Here is a 27,452-nt window from a genome sequence, read left to right on the forward strand (position 1 = left end):
AAGAATGCTTCTGTTGCATTTTTATGAGCAGGCTCAAGAACAAAAACCCAGACCCATTTGCAGGTCCATTTCCACTCCGGGATTCCTTGTCTTTTCTCGAGCCACAGATCAAAGTGCTATGCAAATGATTGAGGCGTGTGCCTGGTCCTGCCACCTGCGGAGTTTTCCCCGAGTGGGCGGTGGAAATGGGAAGGTGGAAAAGTGGAAAGTGGGGGCTGGTCGCCACTAATTAAGTTGCAAATGTCATGCGGCAGACGTGGCGACAGTTTAGAGCCCATTAAACGCGACTCTTGGGCACGAGTAATGCAGCAATAATTGTTTTCATTTCGCATCCATTTGCATTTTTTAAAATCACAAGAGACAAACTCAATGACAGCCCATACCGTTGCTCAGTTATTTGCATATATGTTGGGGGGTTATTCAAATGCTTAAAGACGTTTTAACTTACTTTCTCTATCCAATTAAAACATTTATACCATTTAATAATTGAAGAATTGATTTATTGCTTAAACATTATCAATAATATCACTTAAATCCTAAACAAATTCAATGCATTCATCGATCATCGTTAAAATGTTGCTCAATTTCATTACTTTTGCGTTGGATTACACAGACACTTAGGGATATACATACGTACAGTACAGATATCTAGTACAACTCTAAGATACATTTATGTATTTCGGTTGATAGATCCCATAGAAGCTCTAACACAAAGCCAAAAACATCATATCCTATATCGAAACGTGCTCTTGAGGATCTGTGTAGCCGATCTACACAGAACTCAGAGCGTTTACACATTCGTGACTAACTAGGTAAATCCTTTAACTACATCTATACATCGAGAGATTTTCTTAAATGGGACTTCTTAGGGATATACTATATACAGAGTTTGGATTAGAGAAATGTGTTGAGCGGTTGGGGTGATCGTCATCATCATCTTCTGAGTGGGAGAGTATTGCACAAGTTGAAACCATTTGGTGGCGGTTGAGGTTAAGATTCTTCGGGATGGATAGAGGTGGGTTTGAGAGTCCTTCTGCTGCCTTACAAGAGTCCATTCAAGGCCCGGACAGCACTGCCCAAGGCCGTACATCCCAGTTCCGGGGATGGGGACTCGCCGGGATCCTGCCCGGAATTCGAGTTGCTAGCAGCGGCTGCCGCTGCCACAAACTGCAGTCAGTCGATCAGTAGATCACTCCTTGAAGTGGCCATCGATGATATGGTCGTTGTGGTGGTGGTCACCGTGGAGCTGGTCGTCGAGGTCGAACCCGTGGAGCTGTTCAGGCTGTCCGCATAGTATCGCTGTCAAAACACCTTGGCTATGAAGGTCTCCGAGAGTCTCTGCTGCTGCTGTTGCTGCTGATGATGATGATGATGTTGCGGATTTGGCTGATGCGGCTGCTGGGGCTGAAGTTGCAGAAAGGCGGAACCACTGGGATAATCATGTGGTGGCGCCACGCCCAGTTGATGATGAAAGCTCCCCGCTGGATACTGTGAGGCGGTGGATCTGGGCCAGGCGGGATTGCTGGTCTCTCCGCTGGAAAGTGGTGGAGTGGTCACATTGATTGGAGGTGACATACTACCAGAACTCGAGTCCGGCGTAAGTTGCCCCGACGCCTGGCCATATTCCGAGGATAGGGGTTCCCTGCGCGTGTACTCCCTCCTCCTGTCATAGCCCGATGGCATATCCAGATCATCCAGATCGCCACCAATCTCGTGCAGCTTTCGCATATGCTTCTTGAGATCAAAGTTCCGGCAGAATCCTTTGGCACACACTCGGCAAGTATACGGTTTCTTGTCGTTGTGCGTATGCATGTGGAAGGTGAGATTGTACACCTGATGGAAGGCCTTGTTGCAGATGCTGCACTTGTAGGCCTTCTCCCCGCTGTGCGTCAGCTTGTGATTCTTATAGTTGCCCTTCTGGTGGAACCCCTTGCCGCAGTACTCGCAAACGAAGGGCTTGTAGCCGGCATGGATGCGCGAATGGGTGTTGAGGGTGGAGGAGCGATTGAAGGCCTTGCCGCAGGTCTGGCACTTGTGTGGCTTCTCCGAGGTATGGATGATCTTGTGCCGGCAGAGAGTGGAGGCCTGGCGGAATCCCTTGCCGCACACCTTGCACACAAATGGCCTGGCTCCCGTGTGAACGGGCATGTGGCGGGTGAGATTGTAGTGGGCATTGAACACCTTGCCACACTCCAGGCAGGAGAAAGTCTTGGGCTTACCCCCACTCGCAGATCCCGGACTGCTGTCCTCGATGGATCCCTGGGGCGAGGGCGAACGAGATCGTGCTCCACCAGCCGATGAGGTGGCAGTCGATGCCGGCGGAGGTGGTGTCACCTCACCAGATCCTTGCTCCTGCGGCGATCGCTTCCTCTTTAGGTTACCCTGCAATCCCGAACTTTGAGCTGTTCTCGGGGCCACTGGTGACTTCTCCAGACTCTGTTGAAGGTTGGGCACAGCTGCCTGGGATTGAGCAACTGCAGCCACAGCAGCTGCCGCGGCCAAAGGATGACCAAGATTCCTGCGCAGCGACTGAGAGTGATGCAGACTGGCATTCAAGGAGGCGGTGAAACTGCTCAGGTGGGCGGCACTGGCCAGCGATTGTTGTTGGGCGGTCAATGCCGCATATTGGGCGGCAGCTGCGGCGCACATCAGCTGATTGGGTGCGTAGTACAGCAGTGGATACTGGGACAGCAGCTCCTGGTGACGGGTGCTCACAAATTGCTGCACAGCAGCGGTGCTCGGGGGCGAGGCCACCGAAGAAGTGGCGCCCAAACAGGGACCCGGCACATACTTCTTGAAAGCGGAATCATAATTCACCGTGGCCGTTGGCGAATGATCCAAACTGATCACCTCGATGGGACTGCAAGAGCGCTCCGAATCCGCATCAATTTCGGGATCCTCATCTTCTTCGTCATCATTGGTAGGGAAAGGAATCGGAGGTGGATGCGACACTTGACTGGGCCTGTGATCTGGTTCCATGATCTTGGCTATTGAAAACTTTAAGGGGCACGCTCGCTTGGCACTCTGCTCCTCCTGCTGGCTACTCTGCTGGGCAGGATTCTGGTCGGAGGCGGCGCTCTCCATCACAGGACTCTTAGATGGCGGCATCATGGCGACTTCTCCCGCTGGACTACACGGTTGCATGCCACGCGGACTCTGCAATAAAGGAAACAAAGAGCCAAATTGAGTATGCAAACTAAGCAACGGGTATCAATTAATCGAAGGGCTATGCCTCCATTGTTGATGCTTAAAGCTATAAAAGCGATCCTGCACAGCTGGGGGGAAATAAATAGGAAATCCCAGTCCAGGAAATCAAGGTAAAATATTTCACATCACCAAGAATCAGTTTATAATATTTAACAAAGAATTAAAATCTTTGGGAACTCGTCTTAAAACTAGAAAGAAATGTAGTTACCAAAAAACCCTCTTTAGATCTTTGGAAACTCATCTTAGAACTAGGAACATAGCTTCCAAACAAATCATCCAGTCTTCCATTTCCTTTCTAAAATATAATTTAAGACCTCCTCTGAAAACCCCTATTGTTTTGACCGCAGCTGTATGTATTATTTATCGCCTGATCAGTCAAGTGCGATTAATGCGTTGGCAATTCGGGAGTACAAACAAACGCCAGCGGAGGGCGTGCTCCCAGCGGCAGGACACTTCCGCAGGATAATTCATGGCCAGCCAGCGGGTTGCAATTAAAGCCAAACCCAAACCCGAAACCAAACCGCAATGCGTTTGATATTAATATTTCCCGATTGATTTTTGCATATCCGCATTTGCATTTAACCCGTGCTTGGCCCTGGCTCACGCTCCACTTAACCCAAACAAAGCCCTCAATCCTTTCGTCAGCATATTGCCATCAATCATAACACAGACTCTCGCGGAGTATGCGAATATTTTTGGCGCGGGTCTTGGCTTTATTTGCGAATCATTAAATCGCTTACACTTGGCTGGATCTCCGGAACCGACTCCAACTCCATCTCCATTTCCATCTTCCCCATGTGCCCTCGAGTGTGGCTAATGTGCGACATCCGGTGCGATTACCCGACTTCCTTGCCGTTTTTAATTAACTTGATTTGACGCCTCAATAAGTCCAGGTCCGATCTGGATCTGGAACTCGCCCATCTTGTAGTTTCCCTCCCAAAGTGCGGTTTAATCTTATTAAAAAGTAGGCGTTACCCATTTCACACGCTGACCCGGAGGCAGTGACGGTCAGCCCTCAATTCGAAAGTTTCCCGAGTGTTATAATTTATGAACGAGTGGGTAGTTAAAGTTTTAAGCCTCCAAATTATGTTGGTGTTCTAGTGGCCACTTGAGAGTTTTGCTCTTGAAGAGTGTGTGCCGCATCAAGCTTATTAAGAATGTGTGGAGAATCAAATTGAATCAGTATGTGAAGACTTACGAACTTTGTCTTTAGATCAGCAAGTGGCTAGTTTCAGAAATGTTCATTTAATTAACTTGCCTAACTAATGTTGGAAATGAATACTTGAAGTGTATTTTATATTACGGTAATCAAGATGTTTTAAGAGTGTATTATAGTTCATTATAAAGATAGTGTTCTGTTACTATTATATCATTTTACTTTATTTACGATAATGTCAAAATCAGCAATAAACCATCTTACTGCTCTTTAGTTTGTATCAGAAATGCTCCAAAACTGTTAATATAATGAAATCATCAAGATTCCCTATTTCTTATATATTTATAAATCCCAAATTCCCGTCGGTGTTTTGGCACCCAATCAAGGAGTAATAAAAATTCTTCAAAATACGTACAAAGTAAACCATATTTAGGCACTGCCTATGTGGATATCCAATTCCTTTGGCAGGCGGCCAATCTCCACTTGTTAGTTCCAAAGCACAACTATTGACACACACAAGTTAAACTGGTTTTAAAGTTGGTCCTTTACTTAAACACCCAAAAGGAGTTCACTTGTTTCGTAAAAATGTAGATTTCTCAAATGCAAATCGGGGGACGCGAGAAACAGGACGCGTTCTGCACAGGATCAGCGACCGAAGCGGAATGAAGGCAAATAGCAAACCGAGCGGGCCTTAAGAAATATGAAAAGGACATACGCAGTGGTCTGGGGTGAATCCTGGGGAATCAACCCCTGAAAGTCCTGTATGCAACCTCCATTCGCCAGAGTGAGAGGTGGTATACACACAGAGTGAGAGAGAGAGACAAAGACAGACATCCTGAATGGGCGTTAGAACGAGATGGATTGATGGGACCGACAGGCAAAAGGAGAACTTCATCATCATGTTCAGATTGGATGATATATATCCTGAAGCCGACGCCGACGTCTGCGTCGACTGCGACTGCATTATGAATGAAAAGACAAAATGTCGAATTGGAATATTATGGTGCAAGAGAGAGGCAGTGAGAAGAGACCGCCCCTAAAATATTTATATAGAGATAGAGCTCAAGAGCCCAGGGAAGAGATGATACATAGAGGAGTGATGTGATGGAGGGGATTTACCAGAAGAGAGAGAGAAAGATATACCGAGCACTGGAGGGCCAGAAAGAGAGCGATGGAGGGCCACCTTTGGCCGTATTCCGTTCACACTTGATTTGGATGAGGCGCAGACACCAAAAAATGGCAGCCACCGGTCTCGGGGATCCCTCTCGAGTTGACTTTTTCACTAGTCCACCCCCCTTGCTTTCGTAGCAACCCCCTTCCCGGGAAAGCCCCTGCCTTTTGTTGGGCGTTTCAATTGTCGTTTTGGCATTTCGTTTTATCAGCGTCTTTGTTTGCTCACCTTTAGCCCGCCAGCGGGCAAGGATTCTCTGATTCTCCAGTTCTCCACCCCGAACCCACGAGCCTCTTATATCCCCTTCTATCTTACCATATACAGAGAAAATAATTCAACCGTAATCCAATTAGTAATCTTTAATGTAATCAGGAAAGTTAGCTTCAGAAATAGTAAGGAGACTTATGTTTTCAAAATCGTAATATAATTTTGAAGATTCCAAAACTATGTCGCTTTAAAAAGGTTCCAGCTTTATAAAGAGAACAATTTAGTAACACATTTTAATTTTTATACCCGTTACTCGTAGAGTAAAAGGGTATACTAGATTCGTCGGAAAGTATGTAACAGGCAGAAGGAAGCGTTTCCGACCCCATAAAGTATATATATTCTTGATCAGGATCACTAGCCGAGTCGATCTAGCCATGTCCGTCTGTCCGTCTGTCCGTCTGTCCGTCTGTCCGTCTGTCCGTCTGTCTGTCCGTCCGGATGAACGCTGAGATCTTGGAAACTATAAGAGCTAGGCTATTGAGATTAGGCGTGCAGATTCCTGAGCTTCTTACGCAGCGCAAGTTTGTTTCAGCAGAGTGCCACGCCCACTCTAACGCCCCCAAACCGCCAAAAACTGTGGCTCCTACAGTTTTCATGCTAGAATAAAAATTTTAACTGAAATGTATTGTTCTCATCAATACCTATCGATTGACCCAAAAAAAAGTTTGCCACGCCCACTTGAACGCCCACAAACCGCCCACAAACTTCAAAAAATCGTAAATATGATCGCGGATATCTCAAAAAATATCAAAGACAGAGAAATGAGATTTCAGATTTAGATTCCGTAGGCTTGAGCGCAGCGCAAGTTTGTCACGCGAATATGCCACGCCCACTCTAACGCCCACAAACCGCCCAAGCCTGTGGCGCCCACAATTTTCATGCTAGATAAAAAATTTGAACTGAAATGTATTGGTCTTGTCAATACCTATCGATTGATTTAAAAAAAACTTTGCCAGGCCCTCTCTAACGCCCACAACGCTTAAATCTGTTTACCGCCGGTAGGTGGCGCATTTGCTGCTTGCATATCTCCACTTTCCTTTGGTCCCTTTAGCTGAGTAACGGGTATCTGATAGTCGAGGTACTCGACTATAGCGTTCTTCCTTGTTAAATGTAATATCTTTGAAGAACTTCAGAGATTTTACATTTTTAAATTATCCTTATTATATTAAGAATTATACATTAATCTTTAAAATCTTTTTCTGTGCACCTATTCTTTCCCGTTTAATTTGAAACCCCCCCGTACAGCTTCTAACCAGCACTAGTCAAATATAATCTCATATTCATTTTGATGGTATCTCCAGCGCGGCATTCTTGACTCTGTTTGCACTGGGAGCTCTACTGGTTCCCTGCCCCTTTTCCATTTTCAGGACTATGGTCCCAGGACCTTTCCTTGGCTGCTATGGCTGCTTTTCACTGGAGTTGAGCAGTTGCAGCTGCAGAATCGCACAAAAGCACAACTCTTCGGGGACTTCGAAAGGGAGCGTAGGGAGGATTTAAGGGATCCTTGAAGGACTATGGCCGCCGTTTCCAATGCATTTTCAGGTAAACTTGCTCATTGTGCGCCTCTTGTGTGGGGAAATCGATATGCAAATAGCTGTTCTTTGTCGATTAGATATAGATATCAGCATTTGGTGTAGGGGTATAATTGTATAATTTACATATATGCACTTGGGAAGTTACAACAAGAAGGTTTTGAATTGCTTTATTATTAAAACGCTGCGGTGCCGACGGATTTTCAACTCAAATTCAAATTTACAATTTTATTAGCTGCTTATTTTATCATTAATAAATGTTAATTTTATTAAAATTAAATTAAAGTATTTGTTTAGTTTTAATCAAACCATCTTTTACATCCAGGACAGCCTCAATTTGATTTCATTGTAGCTCATTTTATAACGAACTCACTTCACACATCAATAAAGTCAGATGGTACAGATTAATTCCATTATTCTTAACAAAAGCAGCGTGATTAACTAGAAGCAAAATGAACGGCGCATGCAGAAATGTGCAATCTGCATTTAGTTGAATAAATAAAAGCAACGAAAAAAGACAGCAACAACGAGAAAATAGCAGCACAAACAACAACAAACTGGACATTCAACAAACAAAACGACAACGGCCTATGCAGCTTTGATACACTGATAAAAAAAAGTAAGTTAAACTATAAAAATAATTATAATAAAATAAATTGGCAGGGGATCTCATAAAAAAATGATTAAATATAAAAACCGAATTGATATAGTTATTTTAGAAAAGTTTTCTCCATTAATATGTAAATCACATAAATTCTAAAATATTTTTAGGATATGATAAAGTTTAATTCTCGCCATTAATCCAACTTCATTTTTTCCTCTGTATCCCCTCTTTTTCACCTTATCTCTTTTCCACTATCTCTGCTCCTTTTTCACCTCTGTTCATTTCCATTCAAAGGCCATGCAAGCATGACCAAACACACACACTCAAAAGAGGGGCGAAAAAGGAGGAGTGTATATCCTTGATAAGGACAAGGGGTGGTGAAAGGGGTGGCAGAGTGGACTAACTGTAAATGCAGAGCAGTGCAGAATGAACTAAACTAAACAACAACAACAAAAAGAACTTGAAAATCCAGCAAAATGTGCAAAAATAAAATATAAAACGAAAAGTGCAAAAGCTGTGCGAGAAAGAGTGCCAAACAGAGATGCAAATAGAGCAGAGTTCAGAGGTCAGCGGGAAAGAGATGGAAACAGAGTGCAGCTCTCCTTCTTGTTGTTGTATGTCTTTTTTTATACCGCTGCTTTTTTTTAATTTTTAATGAGTTTGCAAAATGGTTGCGGTGCTCTTGGATTTCGCTTTTATTTTTAGGATTCTTTTTCGCTCTCGAGGGGCAAGAGTTCATTTCGGGGCGACATATAAATTATTACCATAAGGAGAGACCTTTAAAATAGTGATGGTTAAATGTGATAGAGCTATGTATACCCATTTTGTTATAAGTTATTTTGTTTTTAAGGGCTACCAGTATTAGCTTACATTTTTAACATGTGTGTAAAAATACGTAAAAGTAATTTATTTCTGAAGTCTATCTTTTATATCAATGATTTGAGGCCACAACTTTTGGGTATTGAACCAAAAAATAAACTTTTCCCTTAGTATCATTTTTAAGATCGCTTATTTCATTTATTCAATTAACTTTAAAACGTGGTTGAATGCATTCAACACATTAGTATAATATAAGGTTTAGCATACATTTTTAACATCTGTGTAAAAATACGTAAAAGTAATTTATTTCTGAAGTCTATCTTTTATATTAATGATATCAAGCCACAACTTTTGGGTATTTCCCCAAAAAATACATATTTCCTTTAGTACCATTTTTAAGGTCGCTTATTTCATTTATTCAATAAGAATACGTCTACTTTAAAACAAGGTTGAATGCATTCTACACATTTGTATAATATAATGTTTTGTTAAGCATAGGTATTTAAAATAATTTCAGAACAGGACGGGGGATATTTTAATAAATTTTATTAACCTTCCTTATACCTTTTCACCAACCTCAGCATAAATCTACGGTTAGTGGGCGATCTTAGCACTACGCCTCCGGACTGATCTACTAAACCAATAAAACGCTTCGCATTTCTCGCACCTCATCGGAAAATTAACCTTAAAATTTAAGATTTACACCTTCGGGAAGGAACTGGACTTTGGGCTGATGCCAGATTGCAGCAGAGATTTGGCAGAGTTTTTCGGAGGAAATGAATCAATGCTATGGGAAAATGGTATTCCGGGGGAAGCAAAAGAGAGCGGCTTGCATAATCTGCGGTAAGCCAGGAGCGATTACAAGGCATTGAACAAGGACTTTGGGCCCGGCGTATCCATGAGATACATTTGTTGGCAGGACGAGTATGCATATGTGTAACTAGGACGAAAGCGGCGATGGACAATGGCCGGCGATGAGGGCCTCTCAAAGGGAAACTCAACAGCTGCCCCGAGGATTCCTGCCTCGTCCTTCGTCCTGCGCTCCTTTGTGGGAACGCGACTGTGTGGGTGAAAGCGTATCCAGGGGCAGTGGAATATCCGATTTGCGGAGTGAAACAATTGCGGTGTTTGACCAATTTTACAATTGATGTAATCCCCTAAATCGCCTATATTAGCCATGAGCGGCTTTAGCATCCTTGCCTCCATTACGATTGTCAAATTGAAATGTTTTCAGTTCATTCAAGAGTAAACACGGGCACAGGCGAAAGCAGATACACTGGGAAAAAAAGGGTCTTAAATGGATATTATATTATATTATACATATTTTATGCCATTTTAAGAAACTTATACTTGTGTAGATTATTTTGTAAGTGATCAGGCTAAATTCCAAAATATTCGACCACCACAAAAAATTGGTATTTAACTTCGAGCTAGAACTTAAACTTCGGATTTTTGTATAAATTTGTATGACATTTTTGCATTTTAAAATCTTTTTTTAATAAAACTCTGAAGAAAACGATTTAATCTGTTATTTCTTAAGTACTGCGTACTTAACAAAGCAGAAATATTTAAGAATTTTATTTTGTGGGAACTTCCTTATTTGAAATTTTCTGTTCCCGCTTTATACCATATTTCTCTGAGTGCACAACTTAATGTTATGTGGGTTACGGTTCCGTAGGTTTGTAATAATATTTTGCTAACCTTCTTTTGCGCCCAAGCAAAAGTTCAAAAGGATCTCGGCCGCTGCTTTGTGCTGCGCGTCCTGCGATTTTCGCCGATTACCGATTACCGACACAGATTAAGGGATGTTCCCAAACAATTGGCAGGTTCTCTCGTTCTGCATTCTGCGCTCGGGATTCTCCATTCTTCGTTCTCCAGTCGGAACTGTGGATTCTTCGCTTCCCTCATAGGCGCGCAATTAGACGAGTTTTGTCCTTTGTCCGCTGCCGGCCATAGACGGATTTCCTTTGGCCATTCGTCCTTTGATCCTTTCTATCCCTAAATCTGTGCACTCGACCAAAAATATATATTCTGCTTCTGGTGATTTGCTTTTGTGTCGCGCGTATTTGGCGCGTTTAAATAGATTAACCGCCTGGCAATTTGCTCGGTTTCTATCTGCAAGATAGGATCTTCTACCTAGGCCAAAACTTCAGTTCCCGTCCCGCTCTTCTTTTGGTCCTTGCGTCCCGCTCTTTTTTACAATTAGCTGCGGCCGCCTCCTTTGTTTGCCATCTTAATCTTGAGTAAATTAGTTCATTAAGAGGTTAATTCCCCATAACACCCACAAATTAGACCAGCAATGAGAATGGGCATGCATGTGAGGAGTGTCCTGTCTGGTTTTCTGTTTTTTCTCAGGTGAGTTGATGATTGGAGTGCCGAATCGCTTGATTGCTTTATAGATATTTGCTTTGGGGAGTATAATGGAAAAATCTATGATTCTAATATATTGTATATTAGAGAAATTGTGTGCTTTCTTAGTTTTAAGTCTAAACACCTTCGGAAAACCGTTCTAAGTTTCTAATTTGTAAATACATTCTTACTTATCCCCACCTTATACATTTTATTATTGGTTCCCACCATCAAGAACATTAAAAACCCTTTTAGCTAGGATAACCAGTTGACCATATAATCGCATCTCGCAATTTTTAAAATTCAACATGCATTTGACATGTTCCCTGCTCTAAAAAGTTTGGCAAAAAATCCTTTTAGCGACAATTTATTAATTGACACTAATAGGCTTAAGTAGGCATTAACATATTTAGCAGATTGCCAGTGCCAAAAAGATGAGAGCTCAAGCGAATTTGGGAAACAAGTCGCGTGACCCACAAAACGATGTCACCATCAACTTAATCGGAAGCCCCGGAAAAGGGAAATGTATGTTTCCAGACGAACTTTCCAAAAGGGTTGTTGGGTTTTTCGGGTTCAATGGGATGCTTGGTCGCCCTTGGAAACTTTTCGGTTATTGTTTGATTTCATTCGGGGCTTCGGTTCGCAGCTTTGATTCGCTTGGGCGGTGTCGGTGGTTTTTTGTGGGTGTTTGTTTGAAAAGTACTTGTTTAATCGGTTTGTTTGTGACATTTCTATTGCCTGCACACCCCCATCTCTTATCCGCAGTGCCAGGGCCCGACATCCCCAGAGATCTGGTGTTTCATAGCCAACCCAAGGTTGTCTTTGTTTATTTAGTGGTAGGCCTGACACGCGTTTAACGCCCACACAGAAGGTGGAAAACCACCGAACACTTGCAGAAAAATCAGAAAAGAACAAACACGTTTAAGAAAAAAATAGGTGGTAGTTGTATATATTACATATATTTTACCATCTAATTAACTTTGAAAACATATCATATTATCATATAATTTTACTATTTACAAGCAGTAAATAATATTTTTAAATATGTTTATGATAGGTTTCTTTGTTTCTAATGATAAATAATTAAAATATTTGGTTAAAAATTCACATTTCTGTAAAATATTTAGTATACACCATTTTAAAAAAAATCGTTTTCCGAAGACCTACTTTTAATCTTTTAAAATTCAATAGTTCCATTTGAAATATGGTTTCTGAAAGTTTTTCTTCCCATTTTTAGATTTTTTTTTGAGTGGAAATGGAAAGGATTTTTCCCCTTCCCCCTAAGAGAAACAGAAGCAGCCCATTCCCCCAATTCTGGGTGGGTGTGTCTATTTTGCGGGTTTCGCCAACCCATCATCATCATCAACCTCAGAAGCAGTCTCATCTCTCTATATATAAAAAAAAAGTCTGCTGAGGGGCTGTGGGGGAGGCCATCGCTTAAGTGCTGCCAAACAAAAAGAACACATTTGCAGGATGTTTTTATTTCCCCTTGCCGGGATTACACCCCCCAAACCCAAGCGTTTACAACCACCCGAAAGGAGTGTGAATTGTAATTACAGTGAAATCAGCTTTTGGCACTTGCTCGGCTTCGGTGCTTCCTCTTTTGGGGTTGGGGGATGACTACTGTACTTGGGCATCAATGTGCGTGGTGGATTCTTTGTCTGTGGGAGGTTTGAAGGGTTTCGGATTCGGATTTGGCACAGAGAAAATAACAAAGTTAGAAGATTTTATGAATTCCTTTTAAAAGTATTTTGAAATATAAAATATATATAACTTAGGTCAAGCCTCATAAGCTCCTTTACCAACTATAATAATTATTAATAATAATTTAATTTATATGCAATCGTAAAAGGCCTTAAGAATAAAACGTAAGTTAATATAATAATAAATATAAGATATTATTATATACTTCTTTTTTTAATGTTTACAAACTATATAAACTAGCCATTTTTTAAGTATTTAAGAATATATACATGTTCTTATAAATACAACGAAATTTTTGAAGTTGAAAATGTATTCATTGTTCTTGAATCAAGTTGAACTGGCGGTATTTACATTGTATATATCAATTACTAAACTATAAGCCCAGCCAGTAGAGTATACATATTAAAAAAGTTGTTAAATAAACTCAATTTAACTTTTCTCTTCTCACCATTTCGTTCTAGAATTGAGAACATTGAAACCAAAATGAACTTACATGGTTTTTAAGAACGAATGTTCTCAATTCAAGAACAATGTACTTGAATAATTCTCTCTGTGTACAGATAAATGCTGTTCGAATTTAAATAGTTAAGAAATGTATCAAGTTTTAGCTTTCTATTTTCTCAGTGCATCTCCAGTTTTCTATGCTCTTCCTTTCGCATGTGAAGCGTGATTTATTTTTCCCTAATTGGCTTTCGATGCGTATGCTGGCATTTTGACATATACACATTCGTACACCCACTTTTCGTACTCCTCCCTGCTGTCATAATTTCTTTTTGTGGCCTGCATTTTGACAGCTTCGAATTCGTGATTTGATGTCTGTTGGGGGCGTTGATTTTTGCTTTCGGTAGGTGTCACCGGAAATTGTGGCTTAGCCAAAGGGAAATTAAATATCAAGGGGGGTTGCGGAATTATTTTTCGCCAGCATTGGCAAAACACATTTATTAGCGAAATTGACTGTGAAGAAGCATTCAGAATTTGTTTGGGATATACTCATTGTTTGGGAGCATGTTAAGTGGATTGGACTCCAGGGGTTTTGGGGGGAAATATATTTATTTTGGTGAGATCTGGTGAATTTTGAGAGGTCTCATTTTGGGATTATACTTATTATCGAGATATTATAAATCCGTAGATTTAGTTGTAATAATGTAAATCTTATAAAATTAATTCATATTTCTGATATAATTTATAGATTCGCTTTTACCTCGAGCCAAATATCTCAAGGTTTTCCATCTATTATATTCCGGCATCTGTTATATTTGTACACATACTTTTCGCAGAATGTGAAAAAGTATAGCCAGCAGCGGGTTTTGTACCCTTTCACGATTTAACCAAAATATTTAAGGCAAATATTTTATAAGCTATGCATACATTTAAGTACAATTAAGAAACTAAGCAGTCCAAATTACAGGTATAATCCTGGCCAGGACCTCTCCCGAAACCGCTTTCCTTTCGATCCAAATACAATGGGAGACCCACACATAGGGATTAGGAGCTATAGATGCGGGTGTAGGTAGCCTAGGAAATTGTCGGTCCGTTTCAAAGCTGGGAAATAGTTCCCTGTTCGCTCTCCAGAGAACAAATATAACACAAGTGCAGATACAGATAGAGATTTGAGAAATGTATTGACAGTATTTTGACATGTTTCCACTATATTTTGATGGGTTATTAGACAGCGGCGAACATAAATCCTGCGTATCCTTTGTAAAGGGAACTCTCTTTCTATCTTTTTTTCGCTGGACCCAAATTAGCACAAATTATTGCTGAAATCCCTTAAGCGTTTCCACTCAGGATAAATAATTTTATTGTTTCCGATTTTCAGCTGGCTGTAGTGATTTTTTTCTTGTTCAATGTTGATCAATAATCTGATAAACGTAAATAACTAATTGCGGTTAATTTCTGCGGCTGACCATTGGTCAGCAGCTGCGGTTTGTTTTTGATGAAAATCTACCCAATTATCTAAAAATATTTGCAATGTACTTATGCAAAAATACCGAATAGGACCTCCATGAGGGGTACACAAATTATGCAAATTATGGTTTTAAAGGGATAACGATGGTTATCAAAACATCTGCCCTTTTGGGTTTACATTTTTTAAGTTTTCTAAAACTGTAATTAATAATATAATTAATTAATAATATAATTAATTAATATAATTAATAAATATAATTCAAAATTTGTGTTAACTCAAAATGTATTTTTAAGATAAAAAATACTTATCTGTATCTTTCTAAACCTTTAAGATATTTTATCTGCAAGTATTTCCAAAGATTGGCCTAATATATGACCTTTTTTTGCTAGAGGGAAGTTTAAGGTAACTCAAGGACATGGCTTGGACTTCGAGAAGTTTAAGGAATATAAAAAGGAGCGTAGAAGCTTCACTGTACATCCCTGTTTTATGTAGAAGCCAACTACAATCATCACCAGTAAAATCCCATACTTAGTCATCGACTTAGTCATTAACCCTGCAAGCAGCGCTAAAACATTTCAACAGAGGGGTAAACTTTGTAATTTCCTTTTATTTTAAGTTTATATCACATTGCCCTAGTTTATACCCCAAAAAGTCATCACCCAGTGTCAGCCACAAAAAGCTGCCCTCAAAAGAAAGCCAATAATAGGTGTTCAATCGAAATTGACCGTTTAACAGTCCTAAGGACATCGAAACATCGGACACGACCGGAAATAAGTAAAAGCCAATAAATCAACCCAGAAGGAAGTCGAGTCAATGAGAAAAAAAGCACACAGCTAATGGGAAATTCGAGGCGAGGGAAAAACAAAGTACAATCTGTTTTCCGAACCACCGGAAGATGGGCCAATAAAGACGCGTGCCACCGACGGCGTTCAATTTGTTGCAATTATAATTGTATTGCCGAGGGTCGCGTGACCAGTTTTGATGGAGGATGTCACAATGTTGCATAATGCGCTTAACCGCAGGTTAACAAAAAGGGGGCGACGAAGGTGTGGCTACCGAGCATGTTAATAATTTCCCGCCCGAAAACGTTGACACGCGTTAAACGCTTTTCCCATATTCCATTTTTTTTTTTGTATTCTAGCTCAACCCTTGAAGCCTGCGACCTGCAAAACGGTGACCTGTGACCTGCTTGACAAGCGGTGCTTGTATTTGTTGCTTTTTTATGACAGGAAGCGAAGCGACGGCACACGGCAACAATTTTCCAGCGAACACGAAACACTTTTCATATCCTTATGCTAATCAGCCGGAAAGTGCCTTATTTACCATTATGATTTGTCCCCGCTCGTGGGAGAATTACTTTCCTTCCTGCGACATGGATAGTTAAATATTGTGTTAGGGCTTGTTATTGCAGTTGGGAGGGAGATAAAAAGGACAAGCGGCGTTAAAAAAGGGGAAATGTGTGACAAGGTAATTAGCTTAAGCGAAAGGGAAATGGGAAATAAATGGTTATGACAGATTGTAAGTGGATTAGAGGTTGTATTTGAAGTAATGAAGGGATTATAAAATTTTAAAATTAGATCTTGAATAATAGACTCCTACGATTTACTCTTTTTTCTGGAAATAATAATAAACAATGGTATAATAATAATATTTAGTTCAGAATTAGATTTATTACAAATACCACAATTAAAAGTTAAATTAAATAAAACAAAGCCGTTTTGTAATATTTTGCTTCTCTTGGGTATTTATTTTTCTCGATTTCTCTTTAACAAAATCTTTCCAAATTAATGAAACCATTATTTTTTAAACTTCTCCACTCAACAAAAGATGATTTCCCCTGCAAAGAAACTCCGTTTAATTGAAAGGCTTTCAGGGTGTTCATCTCTGTTTACATCAAACCTAATTCCCTGCATTACTCCCCTCGTAAGAAGTTCATTAAATAGAGAGGCAGCTGCACCTACTAATAATTCCAGTTCATCACAGCCACACCTCCTTCAATCCGTACTGAATCACAATGGTCTCGAAGGATCGGATGACGTTAGAGGCTCAAGGAGCGAATTGCAGCAGGCGCTACGCCCCCTTTGAAGACGCCCAGAAATTCTCTAAGGACGCGAGGCACGCGCTCAAGGACATGCGGGTAGTATTTGCACATGTCCTGCGACAAGATTGAGGCATATTAATTGCTACATATGCGACACACACCAGCGAACACGCCTCCAAAAAAAAACCGAAGTAAGCTAGGATCTAGAGAGTTAGGAATGTGGAATAGGGAGTAAGGAGCAGGGAGGATCCTGGAGCAAGGAGCAACCCTCGGAGACGGCGCTGATCCTTCCGGTGGCTCGCAGGACGACAGGAAGCAATGTGCGCAGTCGAACAATTGTTCAGCCACCAAGATCGAGATTCCTTTTTTCAGCAAGGCAGCTGCCGGCGGAGATTCTCGCTCCTTGAAGTGGGCAGAAAAGGATAATCGAGCGACTTGTTTGCCCTTGCTTTGATTGTAGAATGAGCATCATTATTACACTGGAAGAAATATATTAATAAAACACCTTAATTCCTTACTTAAATTGAACTAAAACAAAATAAGCGCTTTGAAAATACATAAAATACATTTGATTAAATGTATTATACTAAATACAAATAAATCTTGTGAATATCTATGGTTTTAAGTTTATATTATTATTATTATTTTTTTAAATTTCTGAAAGACAATCAAAATAAACTCCTTAACAATTTTTAATTTAATTTTTAAATCAAGAAAGAATTACGGCCTTTTCTCCAAGTGCATGATCATCTCCAGCCTTGATTATCCTGGCCGAAAAACCGGTTGCTCCTGCGGGGCGTTGTTCGCTTCTTTTTCCAAATGCCCTGACATTTGATTTCGCTTTCGGCGGCGGTGGCAGCGGAAATGCTTTTTCTTTCTACGGTTGTTGACACGCGATCCTGCGTTCCACAGATCCTGCGTCGGTGTGCCGATCATCCTGTTCGAGTCCTGTTTTTCGTCCTGACGCGTGTGCCGCGCTTCCGGTTAATTATATTCCGCAATGCCTAAAAGTCCCCGCAACGAAAGCGAAATCGTCGCTTTCGGTTCGAGAATCAAATGCATATGCTCTCCGCGTTTTTTTTTGTACTCCCTATTTGGACTCGAATTCCTTTTATTCCGGCTGTCAGTCGCAATCTCCGAGGTCCTGGCATTGTCCTTCGAGTGTTTCGCCGTTCGAACAACTGCTCATTAATTGCCGGTTATGTGCGCTTTTCTTTCTCGAAACGCTGACGAATTTGGCATTATAATTTGGCTCGTGCCAGCTTGCCTGTAATGCGAGTAGGCGACAGGATGTTGATCCTTAAGAATTTGCCTAGGAAGACGGCTGCTAGATGTGACTCTATAGCCAGATTGCTTTGATTGCCAAAACGAAAATTTACTAATGGGAATATAATCGTATGCCAAATTGAAGTTCGGGTAAGAATTCCAGGTTCCTTATATATTATTATATTATGTTTATTGTAATTATTATAAATATATATAGATTTTTTTAGTATATATGCACAGAGAGAATTCTGACGTTCTGATCTGAGTTGAAAATGTTCTTAAAATGAGAACGGCATTTTGTGAGCTCAAAATGTTCTCTTTGTGATTGAATCAAGTTGAGTTTGTACTTAAAATTTGGTTAAACCAAAATTGTTCTCAAAACAAGAACGAAATGTTGTACATTTATTACGTGGTTCTTAAATCAAATTCAATTTGTTCTCAGAAACCCAATAATCTTAAAATGTTCTGAAAGTTAGAACGGAAAGGACTAAAAATAGAACAAAAAATGAGTTGCATTTCGACTTGAAATGGTGTGTTGCGGATTTTTTATAACGCGTTAGTATCTTTCGGTTAACAGTCAGCACGCGTTAGACCCTTCTTCTTTGCTCTTCTTCTTCTGAACCATTCGGCTGGCACATTTCATCAGCGTTTCGATCTGTTTGTGCCGCATATATTGCAAAAAGTTTAAAGTGATGGAAAGTGAAAGTGACGAGCAGTTGTTAAAGTTCCTGAAGGATATTGAAATGGAGTCCGTAAGAAAATTCCTTGAAGGTTAGTATAAATTACTAACTACTTAGAGCTTTAAAATAAAGTACCATTTCATCAGCTCTTTTACTCTCATTTTTTGTGTTAAAATAGACGTACGTATACTTTTATACGGAAATTTGGCTGCAGTTCAGTGCAAGTGTTTTCAAAGAATTCGGAAAAGACAAATTCGTTCGTTATTTTCATGAAAATAAATATTTAATCTGATAGAATCTGTAGTATCCTTAGTCGAAACAGAACTAAACACTTAAAGGATATATCTTGAATTTATGAGAAAACATTTAGCAAAGACAGAAAATTGTACTAAAGTTAAACTTTTAGTTATGAAATCATTTTATTTTCAGAAAATTGTACGAGTATTACAGTTTTAGTAATGAAATCATTTTATTTTCTAAATACTTTTTAATATGAATCACTATTTCTTGCTCTTTTCAAACAATCTTTATTGAATAAGCCAACTAAACTCGTATAACTTTTAATCAGAATTCAATAATGCATTTGAAAATACCTGAAATTCCTCTTAATTCCCCGGTAAAAATGCACACACATTCCGCAGTGCGATTAGTCCTGGCTAATTGACCGGTTGGTCGACCACTTGAGAGCTCAATGAGCGCAACAATAAAATCAGCAACTCCACACCCCGCCCTCTTATATTTTCAACTCCAACTCCTTCGGGAAAATCCATGGCAACATGAGCAATAAAATTTAATATCCGTTTCGAGTGCAGGCAGCGGCGACCAGAAATACTTTGCATAATCTGCCCCCAGGTTGGCATACTAAGTATTTCTATATGCATGTATTTTTCAGACCCAAATAAAGCCGTCGGAAGGTGTAGATAAATCACGTGGAACGACAATGCCGAACAAGTGAGAAAACTCCCTCAGATACAAAAAAAAAGGGGGACACTTTCAATGGACAAAAAACGAAAGGGCAGAGATAAAAAATCGCCAGGACTGCAAGTGGGTAAATTACTCTATTTAGGGCCGTCATGGGTTAAGAAAGGGGGTGTCTGGTGCTCTCTGGTCTGGTTCAATTTGATTAATTCGTTAACAAACCGAAAGTAGCAACAGCAGCTAAAGTGAGTTGAGTAATTGTCGAGAGTCACGAGAGGAAATCCTCTCCACCCGAACCCCTAATAAAAACCCCTACAGCAGCTACCCCTATTCGAAAAACCCCCTCCCCTTTATTAGCTAAAAACGCATGAAGATCGCAGCGGGTTGATAAGAAAGCAAAAAAAAAACTCCGTAACGAGTAAAGAAACCGAATTGAGCACTTGAATGCCCCCAACGTAATTCAGCACAAAGGGGGATATTTCTCGAGGGGTGGGTAAGTAACTCCTCGAAGACGTAATCTCCATCGAACGATCTATCGATTAACCCAAAAAGCAAAACAGACATCACAACAAATTCCAGCGGCGACAATTTATTCAACCTTTCCAAACCTAAGATACTTTTTTTTTGTTGTATCTACCCAACGAGCTCTATAAATAATTGAAACTCATTGCCCGGCAAACATCGGAACCGAAATGCATACGAAATATTTATAAACCTCTTTTTTGTTTGCTGAGAATACCCAAAAGAATTCTCTTTTGTTTCACAATTACATGTTGGTTTTCGTCATCCATGGGGTGTGAGTAATTTTCGATTTTTAAAATTCGCAGCCGAGCTGGGTGCATTTAAAATCGGTCGATGTTCGTTGGACCCTTTAGCGCATTGGATAGCGCGTTGGACTTCTAATCCAAAGGTGGCGGGTTCGATTCCCGCAAGGGTTGTCGAATAAGCAGATATATTTATCTGCAATTTTTTTCTTACATTTGGAAGGCAAGCGTTTTAATGATCCACTTCTTTAGAAAGGTATTTAGTAAGTGAATAATACTACATACCTTCTGTGTTTATTTAAAGAATAATTTTCCTATGTCAAATGACAAAAGGCCTACTACAAACTACATTTTTTATCTAAACAACAAGAGTAAAGCTAAGGTAAAAAAATAAAATATTTATTTAAAAAATATTTTGGCTAAAAGTTTAATAAAGAATATTATAAATAAATAAATCACAATTAAATAAATTAAAACAAAATCATATAAGAAAGAAAATTACGTTCATTTTTGAAATTACTTATCAGCCTTAATGACACATATAAAAATTAATGAGTTATAAATCTATTTATAAAAAACCAACTAATATTTTGGTGGTGCTGATAAAGATTTTTGTTTGGCTTTGTAAACCTTTGATGGGTTTTACATCTGCCTTAGCCCACTTTTCAACCTCATTAAGCAGAACAAATATTTCTCTTTGTGGGTTGAATTTGTTTTGGAAAAATGTAATTTTCAATTAAAAACAAACTGAGAAACGGCAAATAAATTGGCGCCCTCTTCAAAACTATTTGCCAACAGCAAACACCGAATAAACCGAAGTTATCTGAAAGATACATTCAGCTGACTAGAATGGGAAAACTCTGGGATGCGGATGCCGCAAGCCCAAACGCAAATAAGGCGGAAACTCATGAATCGCGTTCAGTTCGAGCGTAAATTGCAACAGCTGTCAAGTATCTGAGAGATACATGGCAAAACCAAACTAGCTGATAAACAGGCTATTAAAAGTGTGTTTACATGACCAGGGCAAATATTGACAGAATGATGCAGCCTACCACCACCCATAATTCCCCACGGATTGCTCATGGCGGGGTTGATTTATCCATGGAGTACGAAGATTCCTGGCCTCGGCAATTTGTTGTCGCTTGTCAAATGATCAGCGCACATGCAAATTATCCGCACACCAAGGCAACAGCCATTCCATCGCAGGCCGCCATTTTGTTTCGCCGGGTTTCCGCCTTCAAAAGTGCAATCATCGCCGTTGTAGAGGCCCCAACCTAGACCCCAAGTCAGGCGATGTTCTTCTCGCGACCGGTTTTAAAAATAAATTCCCCATTTACATACGACCACGTAATTTGCCGACAGTCTACGGCACAGCCCCCAAATGGCATTGTGCACTATAATTTACTTTTCATCGACCTCTGTCTGAGTGCCTGAGTTGTTGACGGGGGCACTTGCATGTTGGTAATCTTTATTTAAATGATTTCCAGGGGCTTAACCTTTGCCTGAGAAAACTGCAAATTTCTTGGGTTGTACAAATTTTAAATTTTAAAGATGATATATTAAGAAGGAACTTCCAATCTATTCAGTTGTATAAAGGGAAAATAAGACTTAAAATAATGTATGATCTATTATTTTTACACAGAATAATATTATAATATCTTTAATATCGCATTCTCAAGTTGAAATTAAAGTTTAAAATATTAAATAGTCTATTATTTTTTCAATAAATGGAAATACCTGACTTACGCTGTGAATTCTTTCCTATAACATTTTAATTTTAAGATGAAACTAAAGTTTTTAATATTATATGTTTCATTATTTTTTTAGGCTGAGAAAACTGCAAATTTCTTGGGTTATACAAATTTTATATCTTAAAGATAATATATTAAGAAGGAACTTCCAATCTATAAAGGGTAAATAAGGCTTAAAATAATGTATGATTTTTGCAAAAAATGATATTATAATAATTATAAAATTGCATTTTTAAGTTGAAATTAAAGTTTTAAATATTATATGGTTTATATATTTTTTCAATAAATGGAAATACCTGACTTACGCTGTGAACTTTTATTATTCAAAGTCAGAATTAAGTTGTTCCCAGCCTTCTGCACTCTGAATACTCGATGAACTATTCAAATGCGAAACAAGTTGAACACCACTCAACTACGCAGAAAGTATTCCTGCTGCTCAGATGGCGATGTTCACATGTAAGACCCCTACAGATCTACCCTTTTTGTAACCCTTGCCCATGGATTTTTTTTCGGCTTCACTATAAACACAAAATGATGTCGCCCACTGTGCACAGCTAAGCAAGTTCCTGTTCCTCAGCTCGAAACTAACAATTTTCGCCACATGAAAAATATCAAAAAAAGCGAACCCCTAACGAGCTCTGAAATTATTTTTAGAGCAGTGCCGCAAAAAGTGGCAAATAATGCAAATATCTAAGCCTGCAAGTGGCTCGGGGAAACGCCTCGCAAGAACTTGCCTTGGAATATATAAAATATCAAGCATGCGCCATGTGGGACGACGAGCGAACGAAAAGGACAAAGGACGAACCGAATGAAAGCAGCTGCAAAAGGAGCGCCGACAAAAGCGCACAAGGATAATGGTGATGATGATGGAGTAACTGCAATTAGGCATAATAAACAAAAAGTTACAATGGAGGGGAGTGAAGTTCAGGGATTCGGATGGAAACTATATAAACGCAGGACTTAATTGCTGGTTTTTCAACCGAACGAACCCTGGAATCCTCACTTTTCATGTTGCGACTTCCCGTGTTTTATTTTTTTTTTGTATTTCACTTTTTTGCGCACTTGAATCAAGTCCTTTATAGGGGTTAGTCCTGAACCAGAATCACGGTTCTCAAAAAATGGCTACACATGGCGATCCTTAAGAGCAACCCCGTTGCAAAGCACCCAAATCGAATCGGACCGAAAAATAGAGCAACTATCCGAGCAGCCAAGCTGCAAAATGGTCGACGTCTATTTTTTAGCCGAGGGGGGTGGGAAAAATTCCCAATCGCAAACGCAATCCCAACAATTTGTATCTAATAGACTGCCATATGCAAGCCACTGGCTTATTAGGCCCGAAATGTTTGATTGAGTTCAACCAGCCGGCGATATGAGGGTGCCCAGAGCTATATTTCTATTTCCCCTGGTGGTGGTTCAGATTTTTCCATCTCTGCCACTGTTGCACTCACAAGTTGATTATGTTGATTTCTTAACCGTTTTTTATTCGGTTTTTTTATTCGACGGCCGCTCAAGTGTTGCTCGCGGGGTGTGGGGCAATTTTTATTAAATATTGATATCATACGGAGTCAGCGACATGTAAAAGATACATCAGATAAGCTGGTTTTATTAAGCGGGTAGCGGGGAACTTAGGAAAGTGAGTACTTAAAGATAAAAGGATTAGTTTATATGGAAACTCATTAGAAAATATGTTTTAAATCAGAAACAAGGGTTATTTACAACATTAAAAAACTTCATTTAGTTAGTTTTAGTACTTAAATGTAAAGTTATTTTAAACAATAATTTATGATTTATATTTAAACTCAAATATCCTTAGAAAACCTATAATACACTTTAAAATATTTTTTCAAGAGTCCCATAACTGCCAAATACCCCAGAGGGCTTACAAAAATGACCGTATAAAATACAAAGTGCCCAGAAAAAAGGGAACTAATAATAAACAGCAGCGGAGAGCTCTTCAAGTGACAACAAAAGCCAAATATTTACATTAACCAATGTACGTAAACCAGTAGCTTAAAGTGGAGGACTCCGCGAAGGACTCTCCACCGCAGGACAGACCGCGAGTTCAATTCCTCGGAGGGGAATAAAAATAAACTTCTCTCACCCGCAAATCTTGGACTGAAAAAATATATATATATTTGTATGCGGAACTCGAGGACTTGAGTGGGATGCAGGATTGAGGGCCTGAATATTCAGGATACAGGATACAGGACTTCGGAATAAGCGAGGGCAGGCCGTAAGGACTCTGAGCAAATAAACAATTAAAATGTCACAACGATTGCCGGCGTACCCGTGTCAGGAAATCAAAAAACCAAAGCAAATAAAAAGCGAGTGAAACCACAAAATGGAAAGTACAAATCGGAATCGGTAAACGCTTCCCTTATTTGAAAGGACTGCATATTGTGTTCTTTATTCAAAAGCGCATTTTACACACAGGGTAGCCAAGAAGGTGAGGGAACGGAGAGCAACCACGTGGCGTTTTCAGGACGCAGCTCCTTGCTCACTGAGGTGAAGATTGACGGCGAGGGCGAGAGTCCTGCGAATCCTGCAAGTCCTGCGACTACCGCCAAGGCGTTTGGCCCAACCCAGCGGCACAAATCCCAATTAAAAATAAAGAAAGCCCGCGTCAGCCAAGCGAAAGTTAAACAGGCCAAAACATCAAGTTAAGTCAAGCTTTTGCACTGCAAGAAAAAAGTCTTAAGTTTAGGTAACCTAAGAAAATCAATCTCCTAAGCTATTTTAAATTTTCATTAAAAATTATGAACAGTTGGGCCGAGATAATGGTTTTATTTTTCAAGATATGGAAATATATATTTAAATTCATTTCAGTTTTAAATAGAATAAAGACATTTTGACATATATTATTATCAACACAATATATAAATTGATTTTCTATTTTATACTTTCTATAATTTACAGCTTTTTAAGGACATCTTAACCATTTTTTTGGTTTAAAATGAAAAATATATTTAAATTTTTTAAATATTCTCTTTGTGTAGGACCTCCCACCCTCAATTTGAACCACATTCTACCTTCACGCTGGGCGTCTGTGACATTAACAATTGATAGACGACCGACGACGACAACTGAACATTTGAACATTTGACAGATTGTCGCGCTCAGTTGGCAGCTTCTAAGGACACTTTCCATTTCATTTCACACTCACACACACGACCGATCCTTTGCCACCGCCTGGGGCAACTCACTCGCCTCGAGTGGCCCCGTTTTCCACGTTCTCCCCCGCTGCCTCGGCTTTCCCGCACCCCTTTTCTTTTGGTCCCTGGCTCGCCAGTGGGCCAAGTGAAAAGTGGCAAGTGGAAAAACCGTCGAGTGGCCGGCTTAGCGGCTAGTTGGCATTTACCAGGCGACGGCTTAAATATTTTAGTTCTTCTGGTCGCCACTTCGGCTCCCCAGGGGTTAATGTCTTTTAGTGTGGGGTTAAGGATTTCTTGTCGCGCAAATTTGCATAATTTAGAACAAGAAAGATAGATCTATTTGAGATCCCGGCTATGAGATTCACCCTAATACAAACTATTCATATAATTTCTTAATCTATAATGGTAAATGGGATATAGATATGCGAAATTTTTAAGGACTAACTGTTGTATTATCGAATTAAAAAAATTTTTATCACCTTTTTTCATTTTCTTTTCGTTAAAAAAATATTTTAAATTGTATAAATATCTAAGGAACTATTTGAGCACCAGTTCAATAGGCAGTCAATTGGCTTAAGGCAAATAGTTTGGAACAATATTAAACCGTTGTGTTCCCAAAGCTATAAAACAATATACTTAAATTAAAACCGATAAGGTCTAACTTCGGTAAGCCGAGTCAAAGTGTTACCAAAATAATTACACAACAGCAAATATTAAGCAGAGAAATAAAGGAAAGTATATTGTAAATTATAACTAAGAATGCTGACGTTCTCTTTTGAGTTGAAAATGTTCTTAAAAATATAACAATATTTTTGAAGTAGAAAATGTTTTCATTTGCCCGAATCAAGTTGTATTGGCGGTATTTATATATCAACTTATAAACTATTAGTTCAGTAGTGTATCTTATCAAAAAGTTTTTAAGTAAACTCAATTTAACTTTTCTCGTAGTGTATCTTATCAAAAAGTTTTTAAGTAAACTCAATTTAACTTTTCTCTTCTCAACATTTCGATCAAATCTTGGGACATTGATAACAAAATGTACTTACGCGGTTTTTGAGAACGAATGTTCTCAATTCAAGAACAATGTTCTTTTTTGTGTATAAGATACATTAATTTGCCTGATCGACAACCAATTGTTTTTATGGGTTATGGTCACCCGATCTAATGTTCTATCCGGCTCAAATAAGAAGAATTCGTCCTTAAATTTAAAATGCAATCACATAAATCGGATTTCTAGTGTTGTTCAGATGTCAAAGGCTTAGGGACAAAGACAGAAAGGTCCCGAGTTCTAATTCTTTACTTTTATTTAAATGTTTTCAAGATATTTTTTTAACATACTTTTACAATATTGCAATACAATATAATAAAACAGTAAATATAAAAGTTTAAGTAAAAACATATTTATTTTTTATGCTTGAGACGGACATGGCTATATGGACTCGTTTAGTGATAATGATCCAGGAATTTTATATATTTGTTAGGGTCGGAAACGTCTCCTTCACTACGTTACAAACTTAATTCCAAAATTAAAACACCACCACCAATAATGGTATCCAATCAATCCATACCGATAAGGCAGCCCCCTAAATTGCTAATTTATCTGAACCTTGCGCAAATAACCATTAAAATGCATAGATGAAAATCAAATACAGAGAAAACTTACCAATAAGTAAGGGCTTTTCCGCACGCTTTATTTGCCAGGATCCAAGCTGCGAATGTTTACGCACAGCAATTAATATCCCTTTTTTGATGTCTTGAGCTTGAGTTAATATTGAGATGGAGTTCCTTCAGGGAAATTCAATTTCCAAAGGTGTCTTATGTTTTTCTTTTTTTGGGCGTTCACTTCAAAGCGTGTTTATTAATGCTGGTAACTTTGTGTATTTTACTAATCGGCTGGAGGTCAAAAACAACTGTTTGTTTTAGGTATTAAATCCTGCACCTACACACACACACACAGATTCTCGCACGCACACTCTCGCGCAAAAAGGACGAACGGTGAAATTTTGCGACCGCGCTTTCAAGACGTCAATTTCGGAATGTAAATATTTGATTTATGCGCCAAAGTAAATTAAGGCGAGCAACAAAAACGCAACAGCCAAGTTGCGATGTCCTTTGGGCGAACGTAATACATGCACAAAACGATGGCGAAAGCAACGGTAAAT

At 39.4% G+C, this 27,452-nt stretch overlaps 1 protein-coding gene and 1 non-coding gene across 3 annotated transcripts; one reads left to right on the plus strand and one right to left on the minus strand.

Annotated features, from left to right (window-relative positions):
• Positions 1-478: 478 nt before the first annotated feature.
• LOC119546600 (fez family zinc finger protein erm) lies at positions 479-27,452 on the minus strand. Of its 2 annotated transcripts, none has more exons than XM_037853031.1 (2): positions 26,954-27,452; positions 479-3,156 (listed from the first exon to the last, which is right to left on the minus strand). In XM_037853031.1, the coding sequence occupies exon 2, from the start codon at positions 3,142-3,144 to the stop codon at positions 1,303-1,305; it is 1,842 nt and encodes a 613-aa protein (XP_037708959.1). In that variant the 5' UTR covers positions 3,145-3,156; positions 26,954-27,452; the 3' UTR covers positions 479-1,302. The 2 variants fall into 2 exon arrangements, with proteins under 2 accessions (XP_037708959.1, XP_037708957.1); XM_037853029.1 differs by lacking the exon at positions 26,954-27,452 and adding an exon at positions 4,779-5,010.
• On the plus strand, positions 20,489-20,561 carry Trnar-ucu. Its single transcript has one exon. It is a non-coding gene; the product is annotated as a tRNA-Arg (tRNA).

This window comes from Drosophila subpulchrella, chromosome 2L, assembly GCF_014743375.2.
Source record: "Drosophila subpulchrella strain 33 F10 #4 breed RU33 chromosome 2L, RU_Dsub_v1.1 Primary Assembly, whole genome shotgun sequence".
NCBI classification, from domain to species: Eukaryota; Metazoa; Arthropoda; class Insecta; order Diptera; family Drosophilidae; genus Drosophila; species Drosophila subpulchrella.